The 16,345-nt window shown below is 41.0% G+C and overlaps 1 protein-coding gene across 4 annotated transcripts in view; it reads left to right on the top strand.

The window, feature by feature from the left end:
* Positions 1-9,512: 9,512 nt before the first annotated feature.
* The window catches only part of pcsk5b (proprotein convertase subtilisin/kexin type 5b), a 375,643-nt gene continuing 368,810 nt past the window's right edge, over positions 9,513-16,345 (top strand). For 2 of the 4 annotated variants that reach the window (XM_072585118.1, XM_072585127.1), the window contains exon 1: positions 9,513-10,165. In XM_072585118.1, coding sequence (XP_072441219.1) covers positions 9,986-10,165 — 180 coding nt within the window. In that variant the 5' untranslated portion in view covers positions 9,513-9,985. The remainder of the gene's footprint in view (positions 10,166-16,345) is intronic. The other 2 variants (XM_072585146.1, XM_072585137.1) reach the window with 2 other exon arrangements.

The following is a 16,345-nucleotide window of genomic DNA, read 5'->3' on the forward strand; positions in this document are numbered from 1 at the left end:
GGCCTTTTGAAAAACACATATCTTTGAAAGAAAATTTGTTATTCGCTGTTTGATTCTTTTTAAATCCACAATAATAATTATTTTACATTAATTCAACTTTTTTGTGCTAATTTAGTTGCTTACTGCATTGTAAGGACTGTAGAAAGATTTGTTACAAGCATAAGGTGCTGGAGAAACTCAGGTCTGGCAGTATCTGTGGAGTGAAAGCAGAGTTAAAGCTTTGAGTCCAGTGACTGTCCTTCAATATTTTGATGGGAACAAATAGTAAGGAGTCTCCTTGAACGTTTAAAAGTTGAACTTCAAAACTTCGCTCTAATATGATAGGATATGATTTAAGGTATGGGCTCAAATCATGTCCAGGTCAGCTTCATAAATATGTTATTGAAAAACATGCTACCACGTGCCTGATTTGCTCACAAACAGGATGACTTCAGGAAGCTTGTTTCCACTTGAGGTTTAATGCATTTTTCTGGCATTGGAACAGATGCCATTTGCACTTACTGCAAGCATTAAAAGATCAGAGTAGAATAATCTTACCTTTTAAACCAGCATGACCCTGGATGTAGACAACATGTTTCTGCTGCTTCCCGACATTGATAATCTTGTGTTTTATTTGGCTGGACGTAATTCCTGAAAGACCGAAAATCTACTTTCTGGAAAAGGTCTACCACACACTTTTTAAGCTCTCTCAATGCCTGTAGAAAGTGGAAGAATCAGGCACCATTCAATAGGTATAACCCTAACTTGCATATTTGAATAACTTCCAACCTCTTTTACCAAGGAATGCTGAAAGGTTTCCCTGAAAGGTGATTGAGGCAGCCAAGGTTCTGTCTGGGTTTTCAATTTGCCATTCATTTTCATTGAAGAAGATAGGCAATTAAAGTCTCCATCTGAATTTATATAGAACCGAAAAATAACTGATCATTAAACACCTAGGTATAGTAGCACAGACCTTTGATCAGAGTAAAAAGAATGAAAACAAGGGAGATGGAATTCATTCTCGCTGGTGGAGGGTCATTTCAACATCAGAACTTGGAAGCAAAAGCTACTGAACTGACTTTACAGTTTTTTCCCATCTCCAACAATAATCTATTTTCTCTATTTAATTGTCTGTGTGTATGAGGCGAGTTTATAAGGGGATTAGAGTTTTAGCTAGTAGTGTTATATGCCAGTGGTTTATATCCACTGGCACGGTGGGCGGCACGGTGGCGCAGTGGTTAGCACTGCTGCCTCACAGCACCTGAGACCCGGGTTCAATTCCCGCCTCAGGCGACTGACTGTGTGGAGTTTGCACGTTCTCCCCGTGTCTGCGTGGGTTTCCTCCGGGTGCTCCGGTTTCCTCCCACAGTCCAAAGATGTGCAGGCCAGGTGAATTGGCCATGCTAAATTGCCCATAGTGTTAGGTAAGGGATAAATGTAGATGTAGGGGTATGGGTGGGTTACGCTTCGGCGGGGCGGTGTGGACTTGTTGGGCCGAAGGGCCTGTTTCCACACTGTAAGTAATCTAATCTAATCTAATCTGTTTACTTGTAGCTATAGTCTAATTACTTGTGATAAATAATAATTCTTTGCTCGCACAGAAATCTGGTTCATGCTTTTTATCAACCCTTGGTCTGAAACTCATAAATTGAGATAATGTGTGTACTTTAAAACTTGGTACCACTCTGAGTATAATGGAGCTTGATTTATGGTGTGCTCTTGTGGGTTGTTACTTAGCTTTAATACATTTGTGGGTTAGGAATTGAGAGATTCCACATTGTTGCTGGAAGCAGCCAGTTGTATAAGCCACTCATTCCTTCATGTCACAGCTTCTACCTGCAGCACATGGACTGCAGCAATTCAAGAAGGCAGCTCAAGGACAAGTAGGGAGGGGCAAAACATGCTGGCCAGCCAGTGATGCCCACATTCCACTGGTGAATTAAGAAAAACTCCAGTGGCTGGGATGGTTCTGTGTGTCCCATGACATCCTCAGTTTGCGGTGACATTGTGCCTCACTCACTTGGAAGTAAAGGCATCAAGGACAATAGATTCTCAGCCTCCTAATCCATACTGAGGAGAACTTCAGCTTTGACCTCCTCATAAGGAGGCTGCTCAGCATCCAGTGGAGGCTGCTGCCGGTCCTGTGCCTGTTGGTTCATCTGTTCCTGCTGGATTTTTTTCTGCTACTTTAATGCACACAGCAAATACAGAGATAACCACTGCTGTTGGTCACATTTCCAATGAACCTGTTTTGTGTGGGTGGGGTGGTGCGGGAATTTAAGAAAAAAAGTTCCTTAGCAATGTGAACTGTCAGCATTCATATCACTCACAAATATCAGTTTACTTTATGCTTGCATTGGGACAAGTAGAGATACTGAATGCCTCTACATGGCATTTTGAAATAGGGAGCATACACCAATGAATGCAGTAAGATATGCTCCAATGACACAGTAGGAGATGACGAATGCTATTTGAGTACTGACACCTTGTCCTCCCACTGCCACATCACTCAACAGAGGCAAGATTGAATATTGGAGTAATACTTGCAGTTCAAGGTGAAAGGAAATCAACTCGCTGCCTTTGTGCAGCCTAAGAGGCCTTGGATTGTTTTTGTGAACTGTGGCCTTCAGTGACACCTTTAAGGTTGTCTGTGATTACCCAGCTTCACAGATATGACTATGAACAATCTAATGATCAGTGACATGCTTAAGATTGCTCAAGATTAGCATTTATCACCCCACACTGTTGGACACTGCATGCATTTCACAGGCAGGATTTTATGCATCAATTTAGCAATCAATGTTGATTGTGTTGGTGGGGTGCCCAGAAATTTTTCAAACAATCTTTTAGTTAAAAGAAAATGACAGTAAACAATAAATCAGCATAAAAATGTATTTATATTGAGATTATAATCCAAAAAAAAAGATAGTAGACAAATACATTATAGTATGTGTTATTTTGGAATGCATGCAATGAAATGTCTACTAAGAGAGCTACTTTCTCAGTCAAACCCTTTTTAGGTCCAAGAATGATATATTCTCTTACTATGTCCCTCATCAGAGAGTAATTTGATAATTACATAAACTAATTCATAAAATTCTACTACTAGTAGAAGATTGAGACTCTCCACAGAGAGATGATAAAGTCATTCCCCGATTTTCCTTGAATGAAGAATTCAAAACATTGCATGGAATTTTGCAGACCTGTGCAAAGCTTTAGATGGACAGGTGTGGAAACTTAATTGAGCTGAAGGAAAATATTTTGCTTCCCGCTGACAGATATGGGCTGATTGTGACCCTTTCTCTATGATAAGTTATTTGAATTTAGACAAACTGCCTGGAAAGGAATACAATTGGGCTAGGATATAAACCACCCGGGATTCCACTGGAATGCTTTAAAGATTAATCTCCTGGAATTGGCTGCAAGATCCTCAAGAGATTAATCACATACTAAAAACCATGTTTTAAAAATTTTGAAAACATTTGCTTATTTGTTGTAAACCTATCTGACATGTGCTGAGAAAATTTATTGAGTAGTTGTTGGTTTTGTGTAATTGACTCTTGAATTTAGCCAAAAGTCATTCATTTTCATATACTCCCAATAAAATTGACTCCTGACTTTTGTCCAAAAGTCCAATCTCTACGTACTTGCCACGAGCTCATCACTCCTACCCATTTGTAATAGCATAGAATAACACACCATTGACGTAAATATTCAGCTGTATTTATTTGACCCTAACTGGTGTGCACCAAGCCCATCCTCTAATCTGGCAACATGTTTCCAGAAGGAACTACAGATATAAAGTCCAGTTCCACCTTAAAGTTGTTGAGATTGCAGAGCAAACAAATAATTATACAACAGCTAGGGTATTCAGATTATCTGAGATGAATGATTGAGATTGGAGAAAATCTCTGTACTGATTAGGCAGAAAGCTAAGAGTAAATGTGCAAACGGAGGGATGCCTAGCAAGAGGCCACAGCAGAAAATGAAGTTGTAATATATGTCAATGAAACTCACCAGAATGGACTCTCAGTTTCTCACAAACCTATCTGAATCTTTGCCTTGAAGCAAGTAAGAAAATTAAGCATAATAGATTTTAAAGCTACTAGATGAAAGAGAATGGTGTATCAAATGTATGGAGAGAAACAATATTTTTATTTCACCAGAAGACCTCGACTTCATAGCATCTCCCAGCAGGACATAATGACAAGCTTTTTGCATTTTATGGGCTTATAATCAAACATCAACAAAAGAGATTCTAGATTGGCCTGCAATAGGAATGTCGATGAGTGAAAAGACGATCAACACTTGATAGAAAATATATTGGGGAACACAACTGTTCATGAAAATCTAGATTCACTGTTATCTTGTCATGGAACAAAGTTTTAGTCAATGGTAAAATTTAAGAGAAAACAAAACCTCCCAACACAAAACTTTCCAATAGGAATAGCTGCCCACATAAATGAAAAGGATAAATGGATGAGGATTGTTTTAAAATGTGGCTGATGAAGTATTGGAGTTTCCAACCAGGCAGACTTCAGAGAGAAAAGAATCTTCTCATCTGGGTGATCATACCTTTTCAGGGTTTTTCTGAAATTACTTGCAAACAGTGATATTAGATTGATTCCCAATGGTTTGACGGGTCTTAGTCAACCATTGGATGTCCCTCTAAACAGATATTCCATGCACAGAATAACAAAAAAAAAATTGCACTACTGGATGATCAGAGGTGGGAAGATATTCTCCAAGGGAAGTGTCAACATTAACAACCCAATATATAAACGCCTGGGTTGAAAACAGAATTGAGATTGTCATCAAGTCATTCAAGAAATATGGGATATCCAACACACTAAAAGACACCCAGAATACGGTTATTTGTGCAACAACATGGCTTCTGATCAAGATGACTTTGATGTTTCATAAGATGCCGTTATTCAAGAAGCAAATTGAGATGCATTACTTGGCCTTGAAAATGAAGGGGAAGGTAATATTTTTATGCGTTTTTATTCATGTTCAGTTCATCGCCTGCTCCTAAGTAGTTTTCTTTTTCTATATTGTGGAAACCTGGTTAAAATTAGATAATTTGTATTTATGACTTTTGCTTTTGTCTAAGGAGTTTGACGGTGACTCAGTGGTTAGTACTATTCCCTCATAGCAATTCCAGCCTTGGGTGTCTGTCTGTATGTGTTTGTATGTTCCCCCTGTGTCTGTGTAGGCTTCCTCTGGGTGCCCCAGTTTCCTTCCACAGTCCAAAGATATGTAGTTTAGGCAGATTGGCTATACTAAATAGTACTATATTGTCCAGGGTTGTGCAGGTTAAGTGGGTTAGCCATGGGAATTGTAGTTTTTTTAGATTACTTACAGTGTGGAAACAGGCCTTTTGGCCCAACAAGTCCACACCGCCCCGCCGAAGCGCAACCCACCCATACCCCTACATTTACCCCTTACCTAACCATGGCCAATTCACCTGACACGGGGAGAACGTGCAAACTCCACACAGTCAGTTGCCTGAGGCGGGAATTGAACCCAGGTCTCTGGAGCTGTGAGGCAGCAGTGCTAACCACTGTGCCACTGTGCCGCCCGATGGGGATGCCGGGTGGGAGGGGTGGTGAGGTTAGAATGCTCTTCAAAGGGTTGGTGCAGACTTGTTGAACCAAACTGCCTCAATCCACAATGTAAGGATTTTATGATGCGAAAAGTGAGGACTACAGATGCGGGAGATCAGAGACAAAAAGTGTGGTGTTGGAAAAGCACAGCCAGTCAGGCAGCATCCGAAGAGCAGGAGACTTGATGTTTCGAGCATAAGCTCTTCATCAGGAATGTGGGGGAGACCCAACGGGGCTGAAAGACAAATGGGAGGGGGGTGGGGCTGGGGAATGGTAGCTGGGAATGTGATAGGTAGATGAAGGTGGGGGTGATAGGTTGGAACGGAGGGTGAAACAGATAGTTGGAAAAAAGATGGATAGGTAGGACAGTTCAAGAGGGTGGTACCGAGTTGGAGGGTAGGATCTAGGATAAGGTGTGGGGAGGGGAGATGAGGAAACCGATGAAATCAACATTGATTGTGTGTGGTTGGTGGATCCCAAGGCAGAACATGAGGTACACTTCCTCCATGCGTTGGGTGGCTAGAATCTGTTGGTGGAGGAGACCCAGGATTTGCATGTTTTTGGCAGAGTGGAAGAGGGCATTGGAATGTTCGGCCACAGAACGGTGGGGTTGTTTAGTGCATGTGTCCCGGAGATGTTCTCTGAAATGTTTTGCAGGTTGACGTCCTGTCTCCACAGTGTAGAGAAGACTAAATTGGGTGCGACCGACACAGTGGATGATGTGTTTGGATGTGCAGGCAAATCTCTGCTGGATGTGGAATGATACTTTGGGGCCTTGGATGGAGGTGAGGGGGGAAGGTGAGTGCAGGTTTTATACCTCTTGTGGAGGCAAAGGAAGATGCCGTGAGTGGAGAGTGGGTTAGTGGGGGGCATGGACCTAACAAGGGAGTCACAGAGGGAATGGCCTCTGTGGACCATAGATAGGGGTGGGGTGGTAGGGTCTGTTTGTGGGTGGCAAAAATGGTTGAGGAGGATGTGTTGTATCCGGAGATTGATGGGGTGCAAGGTGAGGATCGGAGGATTCTGTCCTTGTTGCGATTGGAGGGGTGGGGTACAAGAGCAGAGGTGAGGGAAGTAGATGCAGCGAAGGCAGAGGGGTTGGGAGCAAGAGATAGTGTTTTTTACAGGCGGTAGGGTGGGAGGAGGTGTAGTCTAGGTAGCTGTGGGAGTCAGTTGGTTTGAAGTAGATGTCCATGTTGAGTTGAGCGCCGGAAATGGAGATGGAAAGGTCCAGGAAGGGGACCTCTTGAACTGTCCTACCAGTCCATCTTCTTCCCCACTTATCTGCTCCACCCTCCGCTCCGACCTAACACCATCACCTCCCCACCTTCATCTACGCATTGCAATCCCAGCTACCTTTACCCCCAGCCAAACCCCCCTCCCCTTTATCTCTCAGGCCCCTTGGGCCTACCCCACATTCCTGATGAAGAGCTTATGTTTGAATCATCAACTCTCCTGCTCCTTGGATGCTGTCTGACTGGCTGTGCTTTTCCAGCACCACACTTTTTGAATCTGTGCATAACTTGAAGTCTGTCTCCCTTGAAGTTCTTACTTATTCATAAATAAAAATTAAATAATAAAATACATTCTGATTCCTCTTGCACTACTTTTAGGGGTTGATAGGAAAAGTTTCCAAACTGACAGCTCTGCATATCAAAATGATGGGACAGGGTGAGTTTCAACTCCTTGAAAATATTACTTGTGCAAACATATGCCAGACAGATGTTGATCTGGGACAGAGTATTAATTACTGCCTAGATAAAAAAAAAAGTTTGACCTAATTATTTAACTACTTGCCTCTGTGCGAAAACTAAACTGACCACCATAGACATACATGATTTGTTGTATGTGGATACACACTGCAGCAGAGTGGCAAGCCACTCTCAATTTCTTCAGTTCTGCATACAAGAGATTTGGCATGCCAGTCCTTGATTGTTACCAAAATAAAATTCATATACTAACCAAGCCTTATTTAATCAAATATTCCATCTCCCTTGTATGTTGAAGGGCAAACCCTGGAAAATGTTGAGCATTTCCCTGCTTTGAAGACAATCTCTTTCAAAAGGCTACCATTGAACAAAGAAATCCAACGCTGAATCAGCTGAACAAGCTTAATCTTCGACAACATGTTTGACAACAATGACTTCTGAAAGTCAACAAAGTGTATTAAACAGTTGTTGTCACTACATCCTATTCAACAATGACACCTTGACCATATATCAGCAATACATAAGAGCACTGGAGAAAACCCAGCTGTGATGCTTCTGCCACATTCTCTCAATTCAATGGCAGGACCATTTGCTAGTATCCTTCATGAAGTGAATTCTACAAGAAAACTCCTGCAAAACTAACTCCAATGGATTGGCTGGCTAAACATGCCACTATTGGCTAGTCCTGTTTCTCAACTTTCAAATAGCGAATGTTCTGGGAGAGGGAAAAGGAACTACTACAAAGACACTCTTAAGCTTGCTACTAATTGTTCAAAATGAAAACAAGTTGTCCATAAGACTGCATTACACTTTGAGTCTAAATACCAGTAATTAGCCAAAATGATGCTAGAGAAGGAGAAAAACGAAAGCAAATCTTGCAGACTAGATCACATCACCTCATGGACTGTCCTGCTAATTCACATGAAGTCCCACAGTAGAAACCTGCAAATCCGAATAGACTTCCGCCTTGAATCAATATGGTACTTAACTCTCATGAATCAATCAATCTTTTAAGGAAGAGTAGATTCACTTTCCAATTTGCTTGAGAAGGCAAAGTACTGCAAAGAAGGGCAATGAGTGGCAGATGTGGATATTGGGGTGAGGAGGTTGAAGACAGGTTCAGATGATGACACCTTGAGGAACATGTTCAATCAGTAAGTTGGCCACCTTAAATTGGGCACAAGATCCCAGGATAAGAATGAAAAATAGTCAATGAGAATTTAACTAAGGTGTGAAACCTGCTTATATTGTCACAAGATAGAAAAGACCTGTACAACTCCTGACAGTTCAATAATGGTCAGTGCTATTGGCTCTGAATCTCTTGGGGCTCTCTTTATCATCTGATCATCTAACTTTGGTGGGGTGGGAGGGGGAATAGCTGGAGAAAGGGCAAAAAAAAATCTTGGATGTCAGCAACTCATCTTAATTTTCGTTGTTTCGAATTTAAGATCCGACGAATAATTAAATTTTGCCTCCCTTTGTGATGTGACATTTTAGTTATGGGTTGCAACAATGACATTTTAAAACGGGTTGGAAGGTCAGTGGAGACCACCAATTTTCAGAGATCACAATTCTGTGATTTTCTTCAGCCTTGGGTTTGCACACTTTGACGTTGGTCTGCAACGTTGCAAAGCAATTATCCTCTGGAAACTGGGATCCTACCAATAGGGAAACCCACTTCAGCCGCCCGCCCCTCAATTGCAACATTTCGATATTATTTTGCTGACATCTGTTTTCCTGAAGTCAAAGAATTGTAACGCGAACTGACTAATGCAACACATCTCATATTACATTATTACATTTTTTGGCTCATAGTTTTACTTAACCTACCATTTCTTGAGAGATCACAAATTGTTTTTTTGTCGTTTTAAGTACAACCGGTGAGAGTATTGCTTCTCCCGATCTGTACACATAAAATTAAAATAATAATTGTGTTAAAATGTATAATATGAATCTATTATGGCTGTGTGTAGATAGGTCAGTGTGACAGACCGTGTCTCACCCCCTTAAGTAAGAAAGTCTGCAGTTCTTTTCGAGGAACGTGTCTCTCAAAATAAGGAACGAGAAATTTCAATGTGCTTGGTTCGGTAGAATTGAATATGTGTAAAACAAAATCCTTTGAAAAGCTGTGTGCACTAGGACCGGGGGAAGTTCTTTTTGGCGGAGGAGGAGGGGGCTGGTAATTGAGTTACCGGTGGAGTTGGAGGAGGCGCTGTGGCCATCTTAAGGCAGAGCTTATCTGAGTGAGGAACAGAAGAGCCAGCGAGTTGCGAGCAGTACGTTTACACACACACGCATAGACACGCAGCTCTATGTGTTTAACACAGGCGCGCACAGAGGTAGAGCTACACAGACACAATAGCTGCAGCAGTGGGAAGCACAGCAGCTCATAAATCTACTCAGGTCTGTGGAGTACATCCAAATCTCAGGCGCTCACTGACTGACTGGTGCTCCAGCCTCGCTGTCTTTCTTTCCACCTGGTTTATCATCAAAAGCCCGACGAAACGTGAAAGAAAGATTCATGAAGAGCGGACGATCGTGTTTTTGGTGGAGTGGGCGAGTTTGTTTAAACAGGATAGACTTGAGAAGACACACGCTTTATCTGCCCGGCTCTGCAATTTAGTACGGAAATTGAGTACAAGGATCTGAATTTAAGGTGTTTTTGTAAAAACAAAAAAAATCCCCCAAAAGATGGGTCGAGCGCCGAAGTGGTGCTGGGATCTTGTCTTTTCGCTGGTGTTATTTTTAGGGGTTTTACTGCCCTTTTCAAGAACTCTGATGTACACCAACCACTGGGCTGTGAGAATAACCGGAGGCAATGAAGAGGCCAATGCAATAGCAAGCAAATACGGATACAGAAACTTGGGACAGGTAAGATGCTTTTTGCGGCATATGTATTTTCAACGGACCTTCCGAGTTCTTGTACCTCCCATGTGGCTAATCATAGGTTGAAGTTTGGATGTCCTCAGCAGCACTGACATAGCAGATGCTTTAAGTTGTGACTCTCTGGGCGGAATCAATTGGATTCTAATTCAGGACAAACGATGAACTTAGTTGCAATGGTTTGGTTTTCTGGGCGACATGATTTTAATTGAGTTACATTTCACATACACCCTTTTTTAAAAAGGGGTTTAAAATTGATACTTTTTACTGAAGAATGTGAGGTTGGGACTTTCCTCCTTTAAATGTATTCCATTGCAGAAGGAAGAAACTGATTTCCAGATGATTTTGCCGCCCCCCCCTCAAGGGAAAAGATTTGAACTACCACCGCTCAGGTGGACGAGTACAGGTGTGGGATCCAGACAGGGAGAGCCGGCCTGGGCCTGGACTGGTCTGAGCGAACACACAGACCCCCACCCCCCTCCCCACTTTCTGGAATGATGTGCTGGAGTCGCTGGCGGTGTCTGTGTCTAATGTTTACTTGAAAGGAGGCTGTGAGAAGTGTAGTTCTGGAAGGCTGGGGCGGGATAAAGCAGACACAAACAGCCAGCCGGATGAGGAACTCGAGGTCTAACTGACCAGGTAGGAGTGTGCGAGGGGCCGGGGCAGCTCCCCGTTGTTTCGCAACGAACGAGCGGACTTTGAGATGGTCTCGGTCCGGGCCTGGAGGCAGACAGCACTCCATCAGCGTCCCGCTCCAGCGGGGCTCCCTCTTTCCCCCTCACCTTCCTTTTTTTTTCATTTAAAAAGGACAACCTTTTTGTCGGATTTTCCACAAACGCTTAAACTTTAAACATTCCAAAACCCTCACTGACTACTTTCACGAAAGTACGATCTGCATATCAACTGGTTAACCTTGTTCCATCGAGCGTCCCGTTGGACTGTTTCCCTTTTCTCTGGCAACGCTTAGCCCTTTCATACCTGCCTTGTGGAAAAACTGTAATATTTCCACCGTCACCTTGTTTCTAAAAAAAAATGCCCTGCACACAGGTGCCGTTTTAATATCGGAGCAGGTTGCATTTCGTTTGCTTAATTAATGTGGAAAATTTAACACGGCGTGAAGTTCTCAAAATGGTTGAGGTTAAAACAGCTGTCACGTTAGAGTTGCATGATAACTCCAATGCATGCCTCGAGTTAAATTTTGACTCGCGCTCCCGCACACTTTTCACTCTCTTCTTCCACCTTCAAAAATTATATAGGTGAAGTACTTATTATGGATGGGTTACGATTCTATCATTGGATCCACGCTGGCGGGCGTGGAGCCCGATTCAGGAGTGCGGAGGGGCTGTACTGGAGAGATTTGAGACTAAGCAGGCCAGAGGTCACGAGTGGTTTTATGGATAATTGTTTTGCATTTGAACGAGTATATAGGGATCCAATGCTGGTTGGTACCAGTTTGGATAATTATGTAACAAGTGTGAATTTCTGAGAGGTGAAATTACTGAATGACTGTTTCATTAGAATCATTTCTTTTAAATAGGTACTGCAGTCACATAGTAACACTACCTTCTATATTTCATTTAAAGTCTCTCTGCAGCAGAATTGAAGAATTCTCCGATACCCTCAATAATTAGCATCGCCACACCAATTCCTAGGACACTTCAGTACAGCACTCAAAATATATGTGCAGTGGGCAAATCCGTCTATGAAAACATTGCCTAACTAAGTTTGCTTCAAGGGTGACCAACCGGCAAGAGGTTGCCCCTGTTGATAGAATAGAAAGAAATGGTGAAGAGTTGCTTCCCCAAACATAGATTGCTTCTCCCTGCCTTTGGTTGCTTGCTAGGCTCATAGTAAGGCAAGGGGTTGGGGATATGGGAGAGCAGGAGTGGGATGGGTGAGAGGGGATAATGGGGGGGAGTTGTGCTGTGGGGTAGGAGGTCAGGAGTGAGAGTATGGGTGAAGGGTCGACAGTAAGGGAGGGAGACCAGCATTTTGGGCACTTAATTATTGAAGGTATTGATTGAATTCTTCCAATTCTGCTACTGTAAATCCAAATCAGTCAAATCAAATATAGAAAGTAGTGTTGCTATGTGACTGCAGCATTTTTATTAAAGAAATGCATGAAAATGATAAGTCATTCTTAAATTACCATTTGAAAGGAGCTCTTGAGGGCATGTGTTGGTTTGTCAGGAGGGGTTTGAGAACATTGAGGAATGTTTGAGCCTTGTATTGGTGGGATGTTTACTGTTCTTGTCCATTTTCCAAATGATGGGTGAAGATACTGGTAGCTCAGCTCTTGCTTTTCAACATAACTAATATTAATGCTGCAGCTTTTAAAATATTAAAATGTCCCAAGATGTTTCACAGCAGCGTAAAACAAAGTGAAATAAAACAACATTAGGTGCTATTGGGTCAAATATTCAAAAGCTTGGTCAAAGTAGTGGTAGGTTTTAAGGAGACAAATGACCCCAGTGGAGGGCATTCCAGAATTTATGGCCTAATCGATTTGAGGCCAATGATAGTGATTTAAAATTGGAAATGCCAAGGAGGCCAGAATTAGAAGCACACAGCTCAGGTTTGTGAAATCTTGCACATATAGCACTTTTCACAACCAAAAACAGTTTTTACAGCCTTTCAGTGTATTTGAAGTATAATCACTGTTGTAACATAGGAAACAGAAGAAAAGTTGCATGCAACAAATTCCCTCAAAGAGCAACAAAAACAGAAATTGCTAAAAAAAAGCTCAACTGGTCTGATGGCACCTATGGAAAGAAATCAGAATTAACACTTTGGGTCCTGTGACCCTTCCTCAAACAGCAATGTGGTAAAGACCAGGTAACGTTTATGTTGATTAAGGGATGCATTTTGGTGAGATCATTGGGTTGACCTCCCTACTCTTAATAGTGTCATTATGCCTGCCAAATTGCGCTAACAATGCCTCTGTTTAAAGTTTCACCTGAAAGATAACTTTTCTTACAGCATTAAAGCAGTGCCAGATTGTATTAGATTGTCTAGCTAGATTGTTGCACTCAAATCTCTGGAGCAGGACTTGAACACTCAACCTTTTGATATGGAGAGTGCTGACGCCTTTTAAGATTTCTTTCCCCTTTCATGTTTCTCTTTTATGAAGAAAGCAGTGTTTCAAAGAATCATTTGAGAGATAATGACAAATACTTGGGTATTGGCCAAGAAACCAATGAGTATTAGTTAGCTGTTCAAATTTAGTATCTTCAGATGCCTCTTTGATTATTTACATTTCATACCTAGATCAGAGACATCCATAGCCTATTAAAAGATAACTTTTGTCAATCCTGTTTGAAATTCACTAAATTAGTTCAAACAGTAATTTGAAGTGAGGAACTTACCTTCTCTGAATTAACTGGGAAATTCACTACGTAGTTGGACACTGAGCCAAATGAATCAGAAAGGTTGAGATTTTTTGTTGAATTGAGTACCTAAACTGCAGTTTTACAAGCATTGCAGTTGCCTTCAATGACCCTGACCTTGTTGGTGTGGCAAAGTAATAGTCAATGGTGGGATCTATGGCCATCCAGTGAATAAAGAAAAGTGGGCATCTGGTGGGGATAGGATCTGTTTTGCAAAAATTTTGTGCTAACACTTACTGTCTTGGCTCACATGACTGTGAGAGGCACTCAAGGGTTGTTGTCAACTGTTGTACTGTGCACAGGATGAGTCATCCATATAATTTCCTTAGACAAGGAGATGAAATGGCATGAAATAAAGCCTCAACATCTGTGATAGTCGAACACAATGCTATACCATAAGATGTGCATATTTGTTGATGGATAGACTCCGGATTATTTTTATCTACAAAATATACCACAAGAACATGTCTTGAGTCATCTCTAGCAGTCCAGTAAAAGCTTTTCTTAAAAGTCTTGTTTGCCTTTCTTTGGAAACTGGAAGTTCTGTGAAATACAATCTTGCTTTTTTAAAAAAATCTTATCATCTAAGCTCTCAATGAACTATAGTTCCATGGATAGCAATCATTCAGTACCTCAATGGAGTGTTCATTTTTCATGCGAGTTTGAGGGTATCCAAGCTGAGGCTGATTCTGATTCTGATTCTGCTCATATTCTATATCCATAAGTGCATTTGCAGCAGGAGTGTAATGCAACAGTTAGTGATTTTTAAAAAAAAATCCTGTAAATATTACTTAGTTATAAATGAACTAAACCAGCATGAGTGGATCATAGATATATTCATTCATATCATTTTGCAGAAACGTTTTGGTTACAATGTAGTTGTAAACTGGATGTGATACAAGAATATCCAAAATATTTACATAGTACCATCATCTCTTCTGAACTGAAGAGATTTACCATAGAATCTGCTGTTTCAGACTCTGGTTCTATAGAACCAAGTTAGGTGAAATGTCTGCAGTTTCTTTGAAAGACAAAAATAAACTAATCTCTTGATGGCTGTATTTTATAATCCTACCTTTTTATGATTACTGTACACTTCCTGCAGAGTATTTGATACTTTCTGAGATGTCCTTTTTTTAATAATGTAAAGCTTATTTATCTTCTGTGACACCAATTTTATTAAAGTTTTGTATTAGATAGCTGAAATAATGGGGTGAATTATCTTAATCTTTGGTAGCATTAATTTTTAATTAGCAGCAAACTTTGTCCAATGATAGACATTCATAAAGTTATACCTTTATCTGGCATGTTGATTTAACCTTTTTTTTTAAAGTTGTGCTTGTTCAATAAGCCCAGTCATGTTGGAGAAACTCTTGATTCTCCTCATTCTTTTATGATGGACTTCCAGCCATGCTCTGATCCCAAGGCTACTGTATTAATGAAATCTATATTTTAATCATAAACTGTAAACTGCTGTTACTTTTATCCAGCCCTGCCAGGAGATCTATGATATGCCACACTTCCCTGATTTACACCATTCTTGCGCATTCACGGTACCTTATCTGTAGCTAGTGACATCTGTCGTCCCACTACACCCAGGATAAGCCATCTTGTTGCAATCCTGCACTTTGCTTTCTGGAAGAGATTTTTGTGGCTTTTCAGCTTTGATCAAATGGCTGAAATACTGAGATTTTTCTGAATGTCAATTTGTAGAGTTCTTTTTGCTCTTGCTATTTGAATTATCTTTTCGTTTGTCTTATGGTCTATACATGGAATTTTTAGCCTGGGTCTTTGCAGTCACATTTCAAGGGTGTCAATTTTCTTCAACAAATCTTAAGGATCACTCTCACCCTGATTGTGCTCTCTTCCACCCTTTTCTGTCAGGCAGAAGATACATATATTCAAACTTTTCTATGAATAGATTCAAGAACAGCTTCATCTTCTTCCCCTCTGTTATCAGCCTTGTAAATAGATCTCTCAAATGTTAATTCTGATCACTCACTTTTCCTTTCTATCCTTCCTTTCTTTCTTTTTCTTTCTTTTTCTTTTTCTTTCTTTTTCTTTCTTTTTCTTTCTTTTTCTTTCTTTTCTTTCTTTTCTTTTCTTCCTTTTCTTCCTTTTCTTCCTTTTCTTCCTTTTCTTCCTTTTCTTCCTTTTCTTCCTTTTCTTCCTTTTCTTCCTTTTCTTCCTTTTCTTCCTTTTTCTTTCTTTTTCTTTTCTTTCTCTCTCTTTCTCTTTCTCTTTCTCTTTCTCTCTCTCTCTTTCTCTCTCTCTCTCTCTCTCTCTCTCTCTCTCTCTCTCTCTCTCTCTCTCTCTCTCTCTCTCTCTCTCTCTCTCTCTCTCTCTCTCTCTCTCTCTCTCTCTCTCTCTCTCTCTCTCTCTCTTTCTCTCTCTGTCTCTTTGTCTCTCTGTCTCTCTGTCTCTCTCCCCACCCAGCCACAGTTGTTTGGTTCAGTCGGGCTGTATAACAACAAAAGAACACTTTTTTTTTACTCTATCCCGGTACATGTGACAACAATGAATTCGTCTGTTTTGATGCTTCCAGGAAAGTGGATAGAATGGAGCATCTTGGTGTTTTATTTCCCTTTTTTTTTAACAAGCTTGAGTTTTTTTTCCTTGTTAACACGTTCTTCTAGTTCTTCTCCTCAATTATTTCTTCAATATGGCTACCTTTGTAACACTCATAGAATCCCTAAAGTGTGGAAACTGGCCATTAGGCCCAACAAGTCCACACTGACCCTCCAAAGAGTAACACACCCAGACCTGTTCCTCTACTCCACAT

The sequence above is a fragment of the Chiloscyllium punctatum genome, chromosome 2 (assembly GCF_047496795.1).
Source record: "Chiloscyllium punctatum isolate Juve2018m chromosome 2, sChiPun1.3, whole genome shotgun sequence".
In the NCBI taxonomy this organism is placed as follows: domain Eukaryota; kingdom Metazoa; phylum Chordata; class Chondrichthyes; order Orectolobiformes; family Hemiscylliidae; genus Chiloscyllium; species Chiloscyllium punctatum.